This window comes from Neoarius graeffei, chromosome 5, assembly GCF_027579695.1.
Source record: "Neoarius graeffei isolate fNeoGra1 chromosome 5, fNeoGra1.pri, whole genome shotgun sequence".
NCBI classification, from domain to species: Eukaryota; Metazoa; Chordata; class Actinopteri; order Siluriformes; family Ariidae; genus Neoarius; species Neoarius graeffei.
The window spans coordinates 49672815-49692628 of NC_083573.1; the positions used below are offsets into that span (position 1 = coordinate 49672815).

At 44.4% G+C, this 19814-nt stretch overlaps 1 protein-coding gene across 13 annotated transcripts in view; it reads left to right on the top strand.

Moving 5' to 3' along the window:
* ptk2ab (protein tyrosine kinase 2ab) overlaps positions 1 to 19814 on the top strand; it is a 251570-nt gene that overhangs the window by 224556 nt on the left and 7200 nt on the right. For 12 of the 13 annotated variants that reach the window (XM_060921913.1, XM_060921917.1, XM_060921909.1 and 9 more), the window contains 4 exons: positions 7381 to 7509; positions 9398 to 9460; positions 16336 to 16375; positions 16658 to 16761. In XM_060921913.1, coding sequence (XP_060777896.1) covers positions 7381 to 7509; positions 9398 to 9460; positions 16336 to 16375; positions 16658 to 16761 — 336 coding nt within the window. The remainder of the gene's footprint in view (positions 1 to 7380; positions 7510 to 9397; positions 9461 to 16335; positions 16376 to 16657; positions 16762 to 19814) is intronic. The other variant, XM_060921912.1, reaches the window with a different exon arrangement.

Genomic DNA, 19814 nt, shown 5'->3' on the forward strand with positions numbered 1-19814 from the left:
GCTTGTTGTGATAAGTGCCAAAAGGTTCTGACATACAACGGCCATAAATCAGGTACATCAGGCCTGAATCGCCATGTATGTACTGTCTTAAAAGGACAACAGTTGTTGGAGTTTAGAGGGAACAACGCAAAAGTGACAGATGCGTTGAAGGCAAAGACCGTGGAGAAATGCGTTGATTTTGTTGCTGCGGACCTCTGCCCGTATGACAGCATCGCTGGTCGGGGATTAGTTCAGTTAGCTCAACACTTAGTTGACACGGCAGCCACAATAGGCAAATTCGATGTGCGAGATATTCTGCCCCATCCAACAACTGTGTCACGTCATGCAGATGATAGGGCACTCAAATTTAGAAGAGCTGTTGTTGATGACATGAACAATGACAAGAACTTTCGTGAGAAATAACGCGAACGTCTGCATCATGCGGGATTTGCGGGCGGGAGCGGGACAAAATATGGCAGGCGCGGGCGGGAGCGGGACTGAAAATCATAATTCTTTGCGGGAGCGGGCGGGAGCAGGACTGCACAATGTGGGAGCAGGCGGGAGCGGGACTGAAAATTCTGTCCCGCGCAGACCTCTATCACGTACATCATGAAATCTTTTACCGCTGTGCCTTACGACAGAAGAATGTTTTAGGCATTGACTGTAATTCATACGTGCCATTGTAGAGTGAAAGTAATGTGCCATGTAAGGTACATAAAAGGAGGTGTTTGACGAGTAGCATATGTCATAAGGCACAGCGGTAAAAGATTTCATGACATACGTGACTCGTCCAAGGGCATTGAAGGGGTTAACATTAATGCGTTCGACTAGATCGAATCTAATGTGAATATCCCAGACTAATATTAATTATCCATTAATGCTATTAGTATTACTATTATTAGTAGTATTAACTAATGTTGTACCTGGCTGAGGCTAATCGCAGTTAGATTGCAGCCATTTAATTTGTAATTTTCAATAGACCTAACTGTTAGGTCTGCCGTTAACATTATAATACAGCAATAAATCTAAATGTTAGATCTTTACAGTTAGGTCGCTGTACATCAATAGGCCTAACGTTATTTGTTTATACTTGGCCCATGGTCTCGTTTTAGGTGATAATGATCTACAGATATTGCTGTATTCTCTAATATTTTTTGCACTAACTGTAATTAAATCTAACAATCCCAGTGCACTATGTTATCGGTGATTTGTGCAAAATACAGACATATGATCAAAGCTAAATTTATTAGCTTTGCTATTAGTGTTTGAAGTCCTTATGTGCGCGTGCCATGATTGCGCTCTGATCAGGAACAGGTGTATGGTAATTAGTCCTTGCGGTGCATGCTGCTCGCTCAGAGGGCAAATGTGCGTGGACAAGAGTGACAGTTCGAGGCGCACCAAGCGCAAATGTGACATTATGAAGTATTGTATTAAGCTGGTCAACTAAGAAGTTTCAGATTTGCTTACTTTATTTTACAAAATAAACCTTGCGTAGTTGTCCAGCATGGCTAATTTTGCATGATAGATTCTTTGTCGATAGTGATGCACAAAAAAAAAAAATTGCCCGCGATAATCATTGGTGCCCTGCCCTCTTAGAAAGCTAGCTGGATCACTGTGAGCGGTGTAGATAATGGATGAAACTAGTTGCTTGACACTAAGTACGTTGCTCATTTTGCGGTCAGTATTGGTACCAGTATCGACGAGTACCAAAAAACATGTACTCGTACTCGGTATCAGTTCATTTCTGCTTTCTAGTGTCATGCATAATTCTACAGTTATACATTTAAATAATATTGGCTGGTGTTGAGTGGTCTATCAGATATATTCCACTCAGTTCACTATTCATGATAGTGAATGAGTCGAAGACGAGTTCAGTATCATGCTAGCTGAATCTAATATAGCTGATATACCACGAAAAAAAGCCAGCCAATATTATCATTATTATTATTATACATACACATTCGATGGAACATCTCATCTCATCTCATTATCTCTAGCCGCTTTATCCCTCTACAGGGTCGCAGGCAAGCTGGAGCCTGTCCCAGCTGACTATGGGCGAAAGGCGGGGTACACCCTGGACAAGTCACCAGGTCATCACAGGGCTGACACATAGACACAGACAACCATTCACACTCACACCTACGGTCAATTTAGAGTCACCAGTTAACCTAACCTGCATGTCTTTGGACTGTGGGGGAAACCAGAGCACCCGGAGGAAACCCACGCGGACACGGGGAGAACATGCAAACTCCGCACAGAAAGGCCCTCGCCGGCCACGGGGCTCGAACCCGGACCTTCTTGCTGTGAGGCGACAGCGCTAACCACTACACCACCGTGCCGCCCTTCAATGGAACAATTATAGATTTTATAAAAAGTTAAGAACAGGGGGGTAATTTACCAATATTGAATGCTGATTCTGATCGAATGTAATTCAGTGTTCTGTCAATCCAGTGTGCATGTACAGTACAAAGTCAAAGTTCTAACAATAAAAATGGTTTCAAGTCCAAAAAGCCTGAACAACAACCCAACTTATATACAAGCGATATCCAGGTTGACAGTTCAAGTTCAAAGTTACTTTTGGTCGTAGTTAATTGTTACATTGCAGTTGTTCAAAACAAAAGAGCTTTGCTGAGTGAAGTCCACGAGTGAAGTCCTCTTGTAAAAGTCTCCGTCACTTTTCCTCACCTCCAAGTAGAACTTTGACGATATTTCCCCTGTTGCTCTCTTTTCCAGTTTTTCGATGTCCGTTGGTATGTTTTTCTCTTGTAAATATGCGTGAAGAATATCCAGTGAAGTTTTGGTAGCCTTTCGGGTGTTCAGCGCGTCTTTCTCTCTCAAAATATATCTTCTGCTTTTAATCTTCAGCTTTTGACGAAGCAAACCTCACGGGCATGTTTGTATACAAACTGTCAGTCACTCGCTAGTGCGGAAGTTTTACGTCTCCGACGTGTCTCTTTTCCAGTTTTTCCATATATTTAATGCGGAAGATTAAATCCGTGAAGAATATCCAGTGAAGTTTTGGTAGCCTTTCAGGTGTTCAGCGCATCTTTCTCTTTCAAAATTCTCTGTAAATCTTCCACTTTTAATGAAGCAAATCTCGCGGCCATGTTTGTATACAAATTGTCACAGTCACTCGCTAGCGCGGAAGTTTTAGAATAGAATGCCTTTATTGTCACTATACACATGTACAATGAGATTAAAGCATCTCCAATAACAGTGCAAACAGCGTGTAGAGAGAGAGAGAGAGGAAGGAAAGAGAAAAAAAGGGGGGGAGGATGTAAGTGGGGTAAGGTGCACAGTCCTGAGGTGTATGTGTTGTGTTACACATTATGGAGTGAGGTATTGCTCATTGCACATTATAAAGTATTGCACAGAGAGAGTCACATTATAAAGTATTGCACATTATAAATTATTGCACGAGAGAGTCACATTATAAAATAAAATATTACACATTATGAATTATTGCAAGGTAAGGTAAGGTGCACAGACTTGAGGTGTATGTGCTGTGTGTAAGGTGCACAGTCCTGAGGTGTATGTGTTGTGTGTAAGGTGCACAGTCCTGAGGTGTATGTGCCGTGTGTAAGGTGCACAGTCCTGAGGTGTATGTGTTGTGTGTAAGGTGCACAGTCCTGAGGTGTATGTGCCGTGTGTAAGGTGCACAGTCCTGAGGTGTATGTGTTGTGTGTAAGGTGCACAGTCCTGAGGTGTATGTGTTGCGTTTCACATTATGGAGTGAGGTATTGCACATTATAAAAGTATTGCACAGAGAGAGTCACCTTATAAAGTACTGCACATTATAAATTATTGCACGAAGAGAGTCACATAGTAAAATAAATAGACTATAAAGTCAGAGCAAATCTGAGTTCAGGGCGGTTATGGCTTTTGGAAAGAAGCTGTTTTTGAATCGATTTGTCTTTGTCCTGATGCACCTGTAGCGCCTCCCTGAGGGCAACAGGTCGAACAGATCAAAGCCAGGGTGGGAGCTGTCCTTGATAATATTCTTAGCTCTGCTAAGGCAGCAGGAGGTGTAAATGTCCATCAGGGAGGGGAGAGGGCAGCCAATGATCTTCTGTGCTGCCTTAACTACCCTCTGAAGCCTCTCCCTGTCTACAGCAGTGCAGCTGCCGTACCATACTGTAATACAGTACATCAGCATGCTGTCGATGGATGAGCGGTAGAAGGTCAGCAGCAGGTTGGAGCTTAAGTTGTACTTCCTGAGGACTCTCAGGAAGCGTAGCCGCTGCTAAGCCTTCTTAATGACTGCTGTAATGTTTACTGACCAGGAGATGTCGGCGGAGATGAGGACGTCGAGAAACCGGAAGGTGTGGACCCTCTCCACATACTCGTTGTTGATGTAGAGGGGGGCTAGGTCGGTGCTGTGCTTCCTGAAGTCAACAATGAGCTCTTTGGTTTTCTTGGTGTTCAGAGCGAGGTTATTTTCTGAACACCAGGCTGCCAACTTCAGGACCTCCTCTCTGTAGGCTGCCTCGTCTCCCTTTGAGATGAGTCGGACCACTGTGGTGTCGTCAACAAACTTGACGATAAGGTTGTTGTTGCTGTGGGTCGGACTACAGTCGTGGGTGTAGAGGCAGTACAGGAGGGGGCTTAGCACACAGCCCTGTGGAGAGCCGGTGCTCAACGTGCAGGTGGAGGAGAAGTGGGGGCCAAGTCTCACAGTCTGGGGCCGGTTGGTAAGAAAGTCCTTTATCCAGGCACATATGAGAGGGGGGAGGCCGAGAGTGTCCAGTTTACTGATAAGGATGTCCGGGATTATTGTGTTGAAAGCAGAACTGTAATCCACAAAGAGTATGCGGACGTAGCTCTGCTGCTGCTCCAGGTGGTTCAGTACAGAGTGTAGAGCTACGGCGATGGCGTCCTCTGTGGATCTGTTCGCGCAATATGCGAACTGGTAGGAGTCGAAGTCTGGGGGGAGGTGGTCATTGATGTGCTGAAGAACTAGTCTCTCAAAGCACTTCATGATTACCAGAGTGAGGGCCACAGGACGGTAATCATTCAGGCTGGTGACGGGAGACTTCTTCGGCACCGGGATTATTGTAGCTGATGTTAGGCAGGGCGGGATGACTGCCTGAGCCAGGGAGAGGTTAAAGATCCTGGTGAAGGTAGGGGCGAGCTGGTGGGCACACGCTCTGAGCACCTTACCAGGTACTCCATCTGGGCCGGCAGCTTTCTTGGGGTTCACTGCCAGGAGCACCCGTCTGACATCATGCTCCTGTACAGTGAATGGGGTGATGTACAAACTGTGTGGTGGTGGGGGCAGGGCTGGAGCAGATGAGTGCTGCTGAGATGTTTCAAAGCGAGCAAAGAAGCAATTTAGCTCCTCTGCCAGCGGCGCACTCCAGTCTCCTGTTGACGCATCACAGTCTCTGGAGTTCGTGATGTCTTGTATGCCCCGCCACACCTCCCGTATGTTGTTGCTGGACAGGTGGGACTCTGTACGCAGCCTATGGTCCGCCTTGGCTTTTTTAATTTCTCTTTTTAGATCAGCTCGAGCGGCACTGTACAGAGCTCTGTCACCTGACCTGAAGGCAGCGTCGCGAGCCCTGAGGAGTGAGCGGACCTGGCTGGTCATCCAGGGTTTCTGGTTTGGGAAAACCTGGATGTTTTTATCCACCGTCACATTTCCGATACAGAACTTGATAAAGTCCAGTACCATTCCTGCGAATGTCTCCAGCTCCTGGTGTTCGAATAAGTCCCAATCTGTCCATTTAAAGCAGTCCTGTAGTTTGGAGAGTGCGTTGTCAGGCTAGGTTGTGATAGTCCTTGTGGTGGGCCTGGCTCTGCGTCTGAGGGGGGTGTAGGCTGGGGAGAGCAGGAGGGAAAGATGGTCTTACATCTCCGACGTGTCTCTTTTCCAGTTTTTCGATGTCCGTTGGTATGTTTTTCTCTTGTGAAGGATATATAATGAGGTTTTGGTAGCCTTTCGGGTATTCAGCGCGTCTTTAGTTTCAGTCTTCAGTTTATTTACTTAGTGCTTAAACCTAGCACTGGATCTTCTGTCTTTCCCAGCTGACAAAGAAATGATTGTGCGCATGCGCAGCAGAAAAGTTTTGTCATTGGATCTTCGCATGACGTCATGTTGTCTTGACAATGTGCAATATTGTAACAATATTGCACGCTCATTCTCCCTTGGGGAGAGTGGCGTAATACATGGAGGATAAGCGATATGATAGCAATATCACATGCCATCAATGGAGCACTTGCATGTGACGTCACAGCCGATCCAGATTGTGACAGACGCCATCGTGTCGGTCAAACGCCATATTCCGCCTTCTACTTCTACTTCTGGTTCTACTTTTACTTCTACCTTTTCTTCTGGAAAACCCTACTATATACAATTCTACTACAACGGCTGCGGCTACAAGCTCTCCCTACCTGTGCACGTTTATGTTTTTTGTGTGTATTTTTGCGTGTTGGTTGTCTGTACCGGACTTCAATATCCACTACAACCGTATGGACTTACTGGACATTGGTTTCCAGCAGAAAATGACGGTTTGTAGCGATTTCCATTGCACGCACAACATTCCGGACGAGAAAAAAAAAAAATTCCGGACGAGAAAAAAAAAAAACATTCCGGACGAGACAGCGGGGTCTCCGTGGATTGTTATTGGAAGCAAAGCGAAGGAGGCGGCGCCGGGAGCAGAAGCAAAAGCGAGGCTACAGGCAGAGCCGGCCTGTTGACTAAGCTCAGAAAACAGCCACTCAAATCTCCACTGCCAAGCCTCTACCTCTCCAACGCCAGATCCATGTAAACAACATGGACGATTTGGAATTACCTTATTCTATAATCGGCTGGTCAGTGCTATACTCAATACTTTTAGTGACTTACCCATCCAATGAGGATTATTTTCTTGTTTACAAGATGCCACATCTGAGTCGCTGACAAATCCTGAATTTCTGTAAAGAAAACTGTCCAGAGATTTATAAGCACGCAGTGCTTCACCACTGAACAGCGAGGGAAAGTTGATGAGGTAATCATACACGTCCGGGTATTCCGCTGGCAGTTCAAAATCCGGTCGTGAAAACTCCGTCCGGAAAGCCATAAGGGTCACAAATCTGTAGATCGTTTATTTTAGACATATATCTAGTTATCTGTTCATTAGAAAAATGAGCCGTGTAGTCCGTCGGTTGAAATTGATCCATTCTGTACACGAGGGCAGCAGTATTCAGCGGTGTTTTTGACCGACAAGATGGGGGTTGTGTACTTTCCGGTCTAAGCCCGCTAGAAGGGAATAGAGTACATGTTTTTATTCCATGGAAAAAGTGGCCCGTATGTATAATAATTCTATATAATGAATAAATATATTATTTCGTTATGTCTTAAATAGAGAGAGAGTTGTTTTAGATTAGTGACTGAAAGCATTCTGTGTGTGTGCGTGTCAGGACGGTGGTGTGCTGAGGGCCGGTATGGGTCAGTCTCTCCCTCCTCACCTGATGGAGGAGCAGCTGATGTTGCAGCAGCAGCAGATGGAAGAGGACCAGCGTTGGCTCGAGCAAGAGGAGCGTTTAATGGTATGCACCTCAGCTCATCTCATCTCACTCCAGCTGGTTGTCATGCCGTCTACCGCTTGTCTACCCTTCTGTTTTTTTAATTTCCTCTTACCTCCTACCAGCTTTCAGGCATTTCTTATTTGTTGAGACACTGAATGATTTCCTCTCCATCTCCTTGCACCTTTCATCGTTTTTAACTGTTTCTGCTTTCTTGTCCTCCATCCCAGGCCTCGTTAGGATCCTTAAATATGTGCAAGAGCTCCCTCTGTCAGCTAAACCGACGTCTCATCGGTTGTCTTTTGTCCAATGAATGAATTTAGGGTCAGACTCGTGTTTAAAGTTACCAGTGCTAACCCAAACATCTGTGTTTCTCAAGAAAAGAACGTAATTTGTTTTTACACAGGCAAGGCGTAGTGTTTATTCTTTTCCAGTTCGGTCAAGTCCAATTGGAAAATAAAGTCGTGTTTGCAAACCTTTGCCATCCATGATGTCGGTAGGATGTTAGACGTTTAAGTAGCACTAGCATTTTTTGGTTAGTTGCCTGGCTTTGGCCACACCCTTTTACAGTCTTGGAGCTTCTTCACATTTCAGGCACACTTTTAAGACCGGTTCAGATACCACTGAACGAAGGTTTTTACATACGAATCTGCAGAGGTTGACAGACATAGAGAGTCACGATCCTCTCAGAGAGCCAAGCGTGTGTGTGGGGGGAAAAAAAAAAAGAGTGAGCAGGACATGGGGCTCTGGCATGGTGCCGGAGTTATTTTTATGTGACTGTCATTATCTTCAGCCTGTCTCATAGAACGCCTCATTCTGTTTCCTGTGGCAAGCTAAAAGCGGCTCACAGCTCTGAAATATGCTGGCAGATGTTTTCCACCAAGAACCTGTACTTCAAAAACTTGTTTAAGTCTTCATGTTGATATGATCGGACATAAATATTAGCTGACAGTTATTTACTCGTTATTGGGCAATGATAATGGTTATAGAGACAGTGTGTATGGTACAGGTGCAGCATTCGGGAATTCCTGAGTAATGAAGGGGTTGTGTGTTAGCACTGAGGCGTGAAGCAGCTCAACTCACCCTGACCCACCGCTGATGAAAGTTAAATTGCTGAGGCTAGGAGGGAATTTTCCCCAATCCTTTTGGCTTTACCCTCCTTCTTCTCTGTAGTGCAAAGGAAAATGGCTGGCACATGCAAGGGGCACTGAGGCAAGATGAATCAAGGGAGTGAGAAAGCAGTGTAGAAAGGCTCAAAGGGGAAAGAAGTCACAAGGTTGAGATGAAGAGGTTGTAGCGAGGGAAAGGAAGGTAAGAGGGGAGGGAGGAGAGAACGGGAAGACTTGGCATAGCTAAGTTGAGGCTCGTTCAGTGGGAGTGACTCGATGTGGGTGCATGCATGCCTCACCGCAGGAGCTTCCTCTCAGCACATGCTTTTTCTCCATGAATGGAGTCAAACGCTGCTGTGCTCTCAAGACTTAAAACGCAGAAAGGGATACAAAGGAAGAGTCCATAGGATGCAGGTCTTCAAGTCCTGCTTTGGGAAACTGGTATGGTGCTGGGCAGGGATGGCTTTCTAAATATTCTGGAAAGGCAGATTTCTCAAGTGCTGTGATAGGTTATATAACACGGTGTGTGACTTAGCTTGTGTGTGTGTGTGTGCTCAAAACGCATTCTAAAAATAGAAAACATGCTAAAGGTTTACTGGAACTATGAAGAGTTTCCATGGATATCGCTATATGTGTATAATGTGCGAATGATGATGGGGTTTGTTTCAGTGTTGCAGTCTTTCTTGAAGTCACTTTTAACAAGGCAGTGAAAATACTAAATAAACAGAACGTAGTCTTATTTCCTGACGTTTGCTGATGTGCTGTTTTCCTTCTCTTTCCCTGTCTCTGTTTTTCCGTCTCAGAAACCAGACTCGAGGAATTCCAGAGGCAGTATAGACCGAGAGGACTGCAGTCTCCAGGGACCAGTGAGTTTTTTTTTTTTTTATGAGAGGTTTTATGTTTGGTTCCCAGGATGACTTGGTGCAGACAGTGTGGATTTCCTCTTTTTTAAGAATAAACTATTTGCTGTATAATAGTCACATGCATACACACACACACACATTCAAGCTCAAGGCTTCATTAGTATCCATTCGTGGTCTAATAGTGACCGCTTAAAAGAAAAGCCGACATTTTTACCATAATGCCTTTTCTTAACGGTAAATAATAAATCATCTTTTACGTTTATTGCACCGATGGCAAAACTTCAGCTATGAATGTTACTACTAACGTCAGTACAGGTAGTGTTCAAACTAGTCGGATCTTACTCATAGTGTGTGTGTCTGTGCAGGCCTGTGTGTGTATATCCTTGGACATCCTCCCTGTAGAATTGCCTTTGGCTTTATACTAAACTGAAAAAGGAAACATTACATGAGGTGCTTGTTTCTGCGCTCGGTGTTCAAAAATGTTAAGAGATTATACTTAGAAATGTTTTTAACTGGGTTTTATTCTTAAGAACAACTCGCAGCCTGAAGGCTGAATTACATGTTCCATACAGCAATTATACACGTATAAAAAAAAAAAAGTAAAAGATGACCATATAGCAAACATTTACAATATATCAACATTTGCAATTGTTTAAAAAGAAAAAAAAAAACTACCACTCAAAAACCTACTATTATAATAGAAAATCCAAAGGTAAAATTTACACATTGAATCAGGTAACTACAAGTACTGTAGCAATAATCTTCAGTAAACACATGCTAATAGGCGGGTCTAACTACGGTGCGTTATTTAAAAGTTTAACGAGGTAGGGTAGTGGGCTTTTAGCATAACGAGCGGTACGTGCTGGCAATTGGTCAAGTTTTTTGTTTTGTCTTGTGATCCTGCCGCTCACCTCACCCCTTAGTCGAGGTAAGCAGTGTTTGTACAGTTCAGACTTTCACAGCTTCTTGGCAAAGTTCAGACACAAGGTGACGTGTCGATCTTCAAGTTCTTGGAGATGTAGAGTTTCACAAGCCGCAGAGTAACTGGTAAAGTTGTTGCCTAAGAGGATTTTTGTTGCTCGCACTTGGATGTTTTCTATCTTCTTTCGTTGGATAGTAGTTAAACCTGGATGCCACGGAGGTATAGCGTACTCCAGGACCGGATGTACAAAACATGCGGAGACAGTCATCAGGTCATGTACGGGTAGATGAAATTGCCGCAGTCGGTAGTTGTTTCTAAGCAGCCAAAGGACAATACGTGTAAACAAAATTGAATCATAGTGTGTTATAATGTCCAGTCCTCGTTTAAAGCTAGCAAAAAAAAAGCAAAGGGGAGTCCCATATACGATTCGTACATTGGGGGAGTGCCTGTTAGAGAGCGCACTTGTCCTGGGCCATCGGCATAGTGAGGTAGGGTGGCCAGTTCCTTTCCTCGCCGCCTTTAACTTCCCCAGTGTTTCCACCAGGTCCCCATTCACCGCTGGGTGGACAAGGAGCGAGCCCCAGATCCCCGTCGAGCCGAGGCTCGAACCAGGGACCGTTCGCTTAGCGGTCAAGCGCTCTAACCACTTGGCCACCTGCGCTCCGTTTAAAGCTAGACGGCCTTTCAATTTCATAAAAGCGGTGAAATTTAGTTCCCTCTGAAATTTGGTCATTGTGATATATGTTTATTTCTGTAATATCTCACCAAATATCAGGTCATTCTGTGGCTGGGAGGTTGTTCACTTTGAGGCAATTCCTTAGCAAATAATTTGCATGAAATCGCTCGCTTTGTGCAGTCAGGCAGACAGAGGAAGTCTGTGTGCGCATGCACAGGTTTACTTTGACCGTGCACTGACAGTGACATAATTTTGTCACTCAACGAACAGCTGATCACACCGAGGTGCTCACTGACCGCCGATATTTATTAGTTTGGTCCTGCGTTTCCTTTCCTTCGCAACATAACGTATTTTATTTTTTTCACGGTCCAAATCCTGCGCTCTGATTGGCTGGCGAGCGGGTCCGTATCCTACGGTACGGACCCCGGTTACGGACCTCTGGCGACTCGCTCGTTCACAACAACAACAAACATAGCAGCATTTTTTGTCAACATTTATCTTTTTCTATAAGATTTATTTATAAGATTATCAAATATCTTATAATTTTTTTTGCAGCATTTCTCAGGAGAATAGCATTAATTTTACAGCATGGATAGCGATAACGACAGTGTTCACAGCGAAAGCGAGTTTTACTACCCTGAGGAAGAAGAAATAAAAGAAAATATTTCAGGAGAAAGATAAAAACCAATAACTTGCTAACGCCGAGCGAAAACATGGCTGAATCCTGAATGACTCCTATTTGTATAAATAGGGCACTACATAGGTGGCAAAATGTAGTTTTTTTTCCTGCCATGGAAGTGCACTTGTATACCGAGGAGGAAGCCATTTGCATTACAGCCGTGAATGAGGATTCAAAATGGCGGCTCGGCTCGGTTTTCCCTTTCGGGCGCTCTCGTTTTCTGTTAGAATTTGGTAAAGAAAAAATAAATATATTATTTACCAGCTTAAGGTCAGTCCATATGGTGAAATACCGTGACCTCGGCCTTGAATACTGACCTCGGCCCAGAGGGCCTCACTCAGTAATTTCAAGACCTCAGTCACGATATTTCACCATACAGACCTCCCAGCTGGTAAATAACATAATTTCTTCTCGCTTTCCGTTACTGTAGTCAGCCTTTCATGTTTCATTCATGTCTTCCATTTTTCTCTCCTGTTTTAAATTTGTATCCCACAATACCTTGCGCGAACGGGGAAAGCCCACCACGTGATGCATGACGTAGTATCTTGAATCGGGTGAAGCAGGAAAAAATAGCAGAGAATTTAGGGCCACATGGTGCCAAAGTCATTATCTCATCTCATCTCATTATCTGTAGCCACTTTATCCTGTTCTACAGGGTCGCAGGCAAGCTGGAGCCTATCCCAGCTGACTACAGGGGTACACCCTGGACAAGTCGCCAGGTCAACACAGGGCTGACACATAGACACAGACAACCATTCACACTCACATTCACACCTACGGTCAATTTAGAGTCACCAGTTAACCTAACCTGCATGTCTTTGGACTGTGGGGGAAACCGGAGCACCCGGAGGAAACCCACACAGACACGGGGAGAACATGCAAACTCCGCACAGAAAGGCCCTCGCCGGCCACGGGGCTCGAACCCGGACCTTCTTGCTGTGAGGCGACAGCACTAACCACTACACCACCGTGCCGCCCGCCAAAGTCATTAATTGTTCTATTTTTTTTTAAACTAATAAAATTGGAAGTCTGTGATTCGAATTCAGGGGCTTTCAGTCGACTAAACAAAAATAATTGAGTGTCGGGGAAAATTCTTTGTATGACCTACACTTGAAAAATCTGAAAGGCCGTCTACCTTTAAGCCTGATTGGTTCTTCAAACTGAGCTCAGAATCTTCTGTCTTTCCTGTCTTGTCCTGTGATTAAGAACATGCACACTGTTTAGACACAGTGATTCTGCCTTTAGCCCATTTTAGGCTCATGATGATCTCCGAGACCAGAGTAAGGCTAATCAGATAACTTGTTGACTTGTCCTTCACAAATATGGGCCATATGGGACATGTGGCAGTTATGCACTTAATAAGTGAGGCTGTTAACGGTTGACTCATTAGTCAGTAAGCGTGAAACGGAATGATGTGATATAGTTAAAAAGGCAGCAACAGCACCAGAAAAGTGCTTGAGCCAGACTTTTGGACCAAGACTTGGCTTACATCACTTGCTATTATGTAAATAATCTGATGACTTTGGATTTAACATTTTGTATCCGTCAGATACAGTGTTTCTCAAACCAGTCCTCAGCACCCCGGGATATGATGCATGTTTTTACTCTGTCCGTATGTTGTGCGAGTTGGTATAGACCACAAATCTATAATGAGGACTCTACATTATTTAAATGAGAGATTCCCTAAGGTTATAGTTCTAAAGAGACTTGCCATCCTGATTGACATGATAATAATAATAAAAAGTTACATTTATATAGCGCCTTTCTCAATACCCAGGGTCACTTTACAATTATAAGGAAAGGGGGGAGTCCACCAAATAAAGGTCAGGATGTCATTCCAATGGTGTAGCAGCTACAGTCCCACCAAAAGGTGCACGAAAACAAGTCCCACACCGCCTGCACAGCCGCCGCGCCGCCGCTGGGCAACACCACGCAATGAATCCACAAAGCGAGCACAGAAGCACCACCACGCAGACCGCCAGTATGTCCCAAACCACCTGCACAGCCGCCGCGACGCCACCGAGCAACATCGCTCGGAATGCCGCACCAAGCACTAAAGCACTGTTGCACAGAGCGCTGGACAACCCTGATGTTAAAACAAGCAACGAGCTCACTGCAGTCCATAGCGAGGAGCACAGGCATCACCCATGGTGAACCAAAGCCTGAAGGAAACCGACGCCCAAAACTGGGTCCGGAGCTACACCGCAACCGGCAGACAAAACAGTCAAACAAAAAACAAACATCAAACTATACAAACACAAAAAAGAAAAACCAAAGAGAAAATAAAATAAAAAGCCCCGGTGAGAAGCGGCAGCCAGAATGTGCACGGCGTACTCTCAACTGGAAACGGGGGCGTTACATATATATGTATGGATGTATTCTGTCTGGCGACTTTTTTTAGATTCACTTCAAATATCAGATCAGGGGAAACATTGTGATCTCAGTGACGTGGCATGGTTGTTGGTGTCAGAAGGACATGGTTTGAGTATTTCACAAACTGCTGATCTGCTGGAGTCGGTAGTGTTTACACAGAATGGTGCACAAAACAAAAAACCATCAAATGACCAATGGTTCTGCAGGCAGCAATGGCACAGTGGGCACAGGCTTACTGAAACTGGACAGTTGAAAATTGGAAAATCATACATGTCAACCCCTTTGGGCGTCCACCTGTAGTATCAGAGGAAGAAATCCATAAAATCAACATAAAATCCTTATAGCCTTTGAATCGCACCAAACTTAATAAATAAATAAGTAAATATAACTTGCCTGAGAACTTCGTCCAGCATGTCGAAAATCGCCTCGCCCGTGCCGATATTGCACACGGGCATGTCTATGATTCTTGACTTCGCCCCTCTGTTTATGTCGAAGACCCGCACCAAAACGGCCAGTCGCTTGTCCGTCTTTTTGTCATTGGATTCGTCGATCATCGAGGAAAATGGCGACGTCCGGCAGTGCTGGATGATCGGTAGTGTAGGTTCGGGGGCCAAGCTCTTTTTGATTATTTGCGTTGTTTTGGTGTGCCTACAGCTGATAGATTTCGCAATCGTACTGTCCGTACAAATTCGCGGCAACAGTTCTGTCAGGTGGTCCGCAACGGCTAGTGGAAAATTGTGCTGAGCAATAAAATTACAGATCGTAACGTCTGCTCTTATTACACTTGTTGGTTGATCATCGGTCTTAGGCTTTGCAAACATCGTCATTTGCGGCTGATTCTGTTTCTGGTGCAAATTTCGCTGATGTAGTTTGGACCTCGTGTTCCCTCACGTCGTAAACTCCAGACGCCGCAACTTTTATATCTCGCACACAAACTGTGCAGTGCGCGTACTCCTCATTTTCCACCTGAACAATGACACCGTTAAATGTCTCCTTCCATTCAGGAAGATACCGCCCGCCGTATCTCATTTTCTTTCTTGGTGTTCCCATTCTTTCACTCAGCAGATGCTATTCAAAATCTCTCAGGTGTAAACAATGTCGCTCTGCACAATGAGAAAATTGTTCGAACAATGACCGTTTGGCGCGTTTAAATGCAGATCGTGCGCATGACCGGAACAAGCGAAGTCTCGCAATCGCAATACTGCACAAGGCTTGAGGAATAAACATCCGGTTTCACATAGTCTGGGTTATCTGCCCCTGCATACATGCTGTTCTTTGTCTATAAATCGAGCTTTTGTATGTTTTTGCGACGATCAGCTGACGATGTTCAAGTAAGATACACAAAATAAATTTAGGTCAGAAAATACTGAAAATTCGTAAGACTTTGTTTATACGCCCGTACGCCCTTGAAATGAGCTAAAATCCGTATAATTTCCGGACAAACCGTATAGGTTGACATGTATGGAAAATGTCCGGGTAATTTGTTCAGCCGTCCAGTTTGGATGATCCTGTGCTCGCTGTGGCTTCAGATTCCTGTCCTTGGCTGCCAGAAGTGGATCATGTAGCCCATCTGCCTCAAGGTTCAACATGTTTGCTCTGAGATGCTTTTCTGCTCACCATGGTTGTAAAGAGTGGCTATTTGAATTAACATAGCCTTCCTGTCAGCTCAGACCAGTCTGGCCATTGTCGTCTGATCATCATCATCATCTCTCATCAGCAAGGTGTTTCCATTTGCAAAACTGCTGCTCAAAAAAATTATAATAATAATAAAAGTCTGCCAACGCTGTCCCCTTTAAAATTCCTGCTTCTTTATTAAGGCTCCAGAAGTCTGCCTTGTTAGTGATATTCACAGTCCAAAAAAAGAAACGAACCCTAAAGCAAGAGAAATCTATGCATACAGAGCCACCAAACGAATCTGTCTACCAGTAGAAGGTGGCAGTTTAGGTATTATTAAAATCTCTTTTCAAATCCAAGCTGAAACACATCTATGTAGTCTGTGTTATTTTTTTTATTATTTCTTATTTTGTCTTTGAATCTCTTTTAACTATGTTCACATCCTTATGTCGCACATTCTCTAATGCGGGCAGGTGTGTGCGTGTGTGTGTGTGTGTAGGCATGCCAGGCATCTTGGTAACTTCACACCCAAACCACAACACAGATGGCAGTAGAGATGCTACACTTCTTTATTTCTCTGACTGGTGGTGTTTTTTCTTTGTTTATTTGTGCAGACAGGAAACCAGCACATCTACCAGCCAGTGGGGAAAGCAGGTAACTCTCCAGCTCCCTACACCTCATCCCACCACCCTTGCGCACACCACTGAAGCTCATTTCCACTGAGAGCGTCTAGAGAAAACAGTGTTTGTGGTATTTTTTTTTCTCTCAGTGTAATTGTTTCCACTTGCTGGAAGCCTTCAGTTACACAGTCCTAAAAGCACACACACACACACTAGCATGTTCTTAAAGAAAAATCCTACGAGGGCTATAAATATTGGCAGTGGTTTTGGTGCTTTGTGCTTGGTCTCTCTCATCGTTTGATGGAATTTCTTTCAGATCATGCTGTTCCTCCTAAGAAGCCTCCTCGGCCTGGAGCCCCGGGTCATACAGGCAGCGCAGCCTGCCTCAACACTGCAGACAGCTACAACGACGGAGTCAAGGTGCAGACACACACACACACACACACACACACACACCGCCCACACACACACAGTCCAGCCAAAGCAGTCTGTCTCTCAGTGTCATGCAGAATAGTTGTTTTTGTTCAGGGAGGGACTGCTGTGTCTAGGCTCTATAAAAGCTTGTATGTTTGTTAGGCTTTGTTGCTGCTCACCACTGCAATTATGGCACGCACATAAAGTTATCCACTGCTTCTACTTTTAAAAACACATTCATTCACGTCCATTTAAAAACACTCCTCATTGAAATAATCTCACTTTGGGAAATTTCCTCAAAACACACACACACACATCCACACATCCATGTTTATTCATCATCAGTAACCCATTTATTGTGGTCAGGGTTGCAGTGGCAGTGTCCCCACCATCATGTTTTTGGCAGGTGGGAGGAAACCAGAGAACCCAAAGGTTCTTGCTTTTTATATGAGTAACTTCATAAAGGATTATGCTGCATTAGCATTATAATTAGCGATATTTCAAAAGCTTTTAATAACTAAGAGCGTTCTTTAGGCTTCTTTATTCGTTCAGTTAAAGGTTTTGGTGCAAATAAAGCGTTTTTTCTGCTTCTCTAGAAGGAGTGCATATACGTGTGTGTGTAGCCTACCTATAGATAGATAGATAGATAGATAGATAGATAGATAGATAGATAGATAGATAGATAGATAGATAGATAGATCTCTCTAGAGAGTTGCTGACTGTTAAAGTGTTTGATATACCGTATGTAATGTCCTTTCTCTTTCTCTCTTGTTGTATCTATCTCTCCCACCAGCATATGAGGAAATGATGCATGTATCACCTGTACATTAATCCCTCTCTCTCTTTCTGTCTCTCTCTTTCTGTCTCTCTCTCTATCTGTCTCTGCGCCCTGCACTCGTTCTGTGCCTCACTGTTTTGCACCTCTAGCCCTGGAGGGTAAGAACACTGAGTGGAGTCTCTCTCTCGCTCTCTCACTCTCTCTCCCTACATGTCTGTGTCTATCTGTTGCTCTCTCCACATGTCCCTGTCTCTCTCTCTCTCTCTCTCTCTCACTCTCTCCACATGTCCCTGTCTGTCTCTCTCTCTCTACATGTCTGTCTCTCTCTCTCCACATGTCTCTCTCACTCTCTCCACATGTCCCTGTCTGTCTCTCTCTCTCTCTACATGTCTCTGTCTCTCTCTCTCTCTCTCTCTCTCTCTCTTTCTCTTTCTTTTCTCTTTTTCCACAAGTGTCTGTTTGTCTCTCTCTTCACATGTCTGTCTGTCTGTTTCTCTTTCTCTCTCTCCACATGTCTCCGTCTGTCTCTCTCTCTCTCTCTCTCTCTCACGCTCTCTCTCCACATGTCTCTGTCTGTCTTTCTCTCTCCACATGTCTGTCTGTCTGTCTCTCTCTCTCCCCTCTTTCTCTCTACATTTCCCTGTCTGTCTCTCACTCTTTCTCTCTCTCCACATCTCTCTCTCTCCATGTCCCTCTCACTCTCTCCACATGTCCCTGTCTGTCTCTCTCTCTACATCTCTTTCTCTCTCTTTTCTCTTTCTCCACAAGTGTCTGTCTGTCTCTCTCTCTCTCTCTCCACATGTCTCTGTCTGTCTGTCTCTCTCTCTCACTCTCTCTCTACATGTCTCTGTCTGTCTTTCTGTCTCTCTCCCTCTCTCTCTCTGCATTTCCCTGTCTGTCTCTCACTCTTTTTCTCTCTCTCCACATCTCTCTCTCTCTCTCTCATTCCCTCTCCCTGCATGTCTCTGTCAACTTTCAGGATATAAGCACACAATTAATGTATATATTTTTAAAGTCCATATTAACCCAAAATATCAAAGAAAGCACAATTTCTCATGTCTAAAGTTGACCGAGGGATCATGTTATTGTAGTATGAGCGTTATGGTGATAGTGGGTTAATTCTCTGGCTGCTCTAACTGTTTCACTTGCTTCCTAAACTTATTAATGATCGGTTATACGCATCATATATAATTAATCAAGCAGCTGTTATCCTTCGTGAACATGTTTCAGACCTGACTGCTGTGTAACTGGTGTAAAGCTCCAACTCGTTTAGGAACACGCCAGAGATTTACAAGCTTGAGCAGGAGGCGAGATCTGGGCTGGCTTTAATAAAACGTCTCGCACACACAGTTTAGGACACTTCACCAGGTGTTTGACAGGGGAGTGCTCTTTTGTGTTAATAGACGTTACATAAAACTTTCTTTCTGGGGTGTAAAAACTCGAACTGATTTCCCTCATATTCTTACTTTTACTGTATCAGCCCTGATGTCATTTCCTAGCACTCAGTCCTTATGGGATTTATGGGTTATTAAGCCGGATTTACACTGTATGAATTAAAAAAAATGGCACATTGTAAAAGATTATTGGGTCCTGAATTGAGATTGAAGGTCTTAAAATCCATACTGTGAGTGCTCGCTAATGGCTGGTTTAGTGCCGTTGTGACCAAAGCAGCAGACGACAAAGTTCTTGAAAATGCTGATTAAAATCTCAGAGTGTGACCAGTGCGACAACACTCTTCAAAAACTTTTTAATAGAAGGATGACATCAGATTACCTGAAATTCATGCAACAGCTACAAATACGGTAGTCACAATGGCGAAATATAAACGACACGTTTCTGGACTGCACTGCAAAAAATGATGTCTTGTTAAGGGAAAATATCTTTAATTTGGGTGAATTTATCAAATATTTCTTATTAGGGGCGGCACGGTGGTGTAGTGGTTAGCGCTGTCGCCTCACAGCAAGAAGGTCCGGGTTCGAGCCCCGTGGCCGGCGAGGGCCTTTCTGTGCGGAGTTTGCATGTTCTCCCCGTGTCCGCGTGGGTTTCCTCCGGGTGCTCCGGTTTCCCCCACAGTCCAAAGACATGCAGGTTAGGTTAATTGGCGACTCTAAATTGACCGTAGGTGTGAATGTGAGTGTGAATGGTTGTCTGTGTCTATGTGTCAGCCCTGTGATGACCTGGCGACTTGTCCAGGGTGTACCCCGCCTTTCACCCGTAGTCAGCTGGGATAGGCTCCAGCTTGCCTGCGACCCTGTAGAACAGGATAAAGCGGCTACAGATA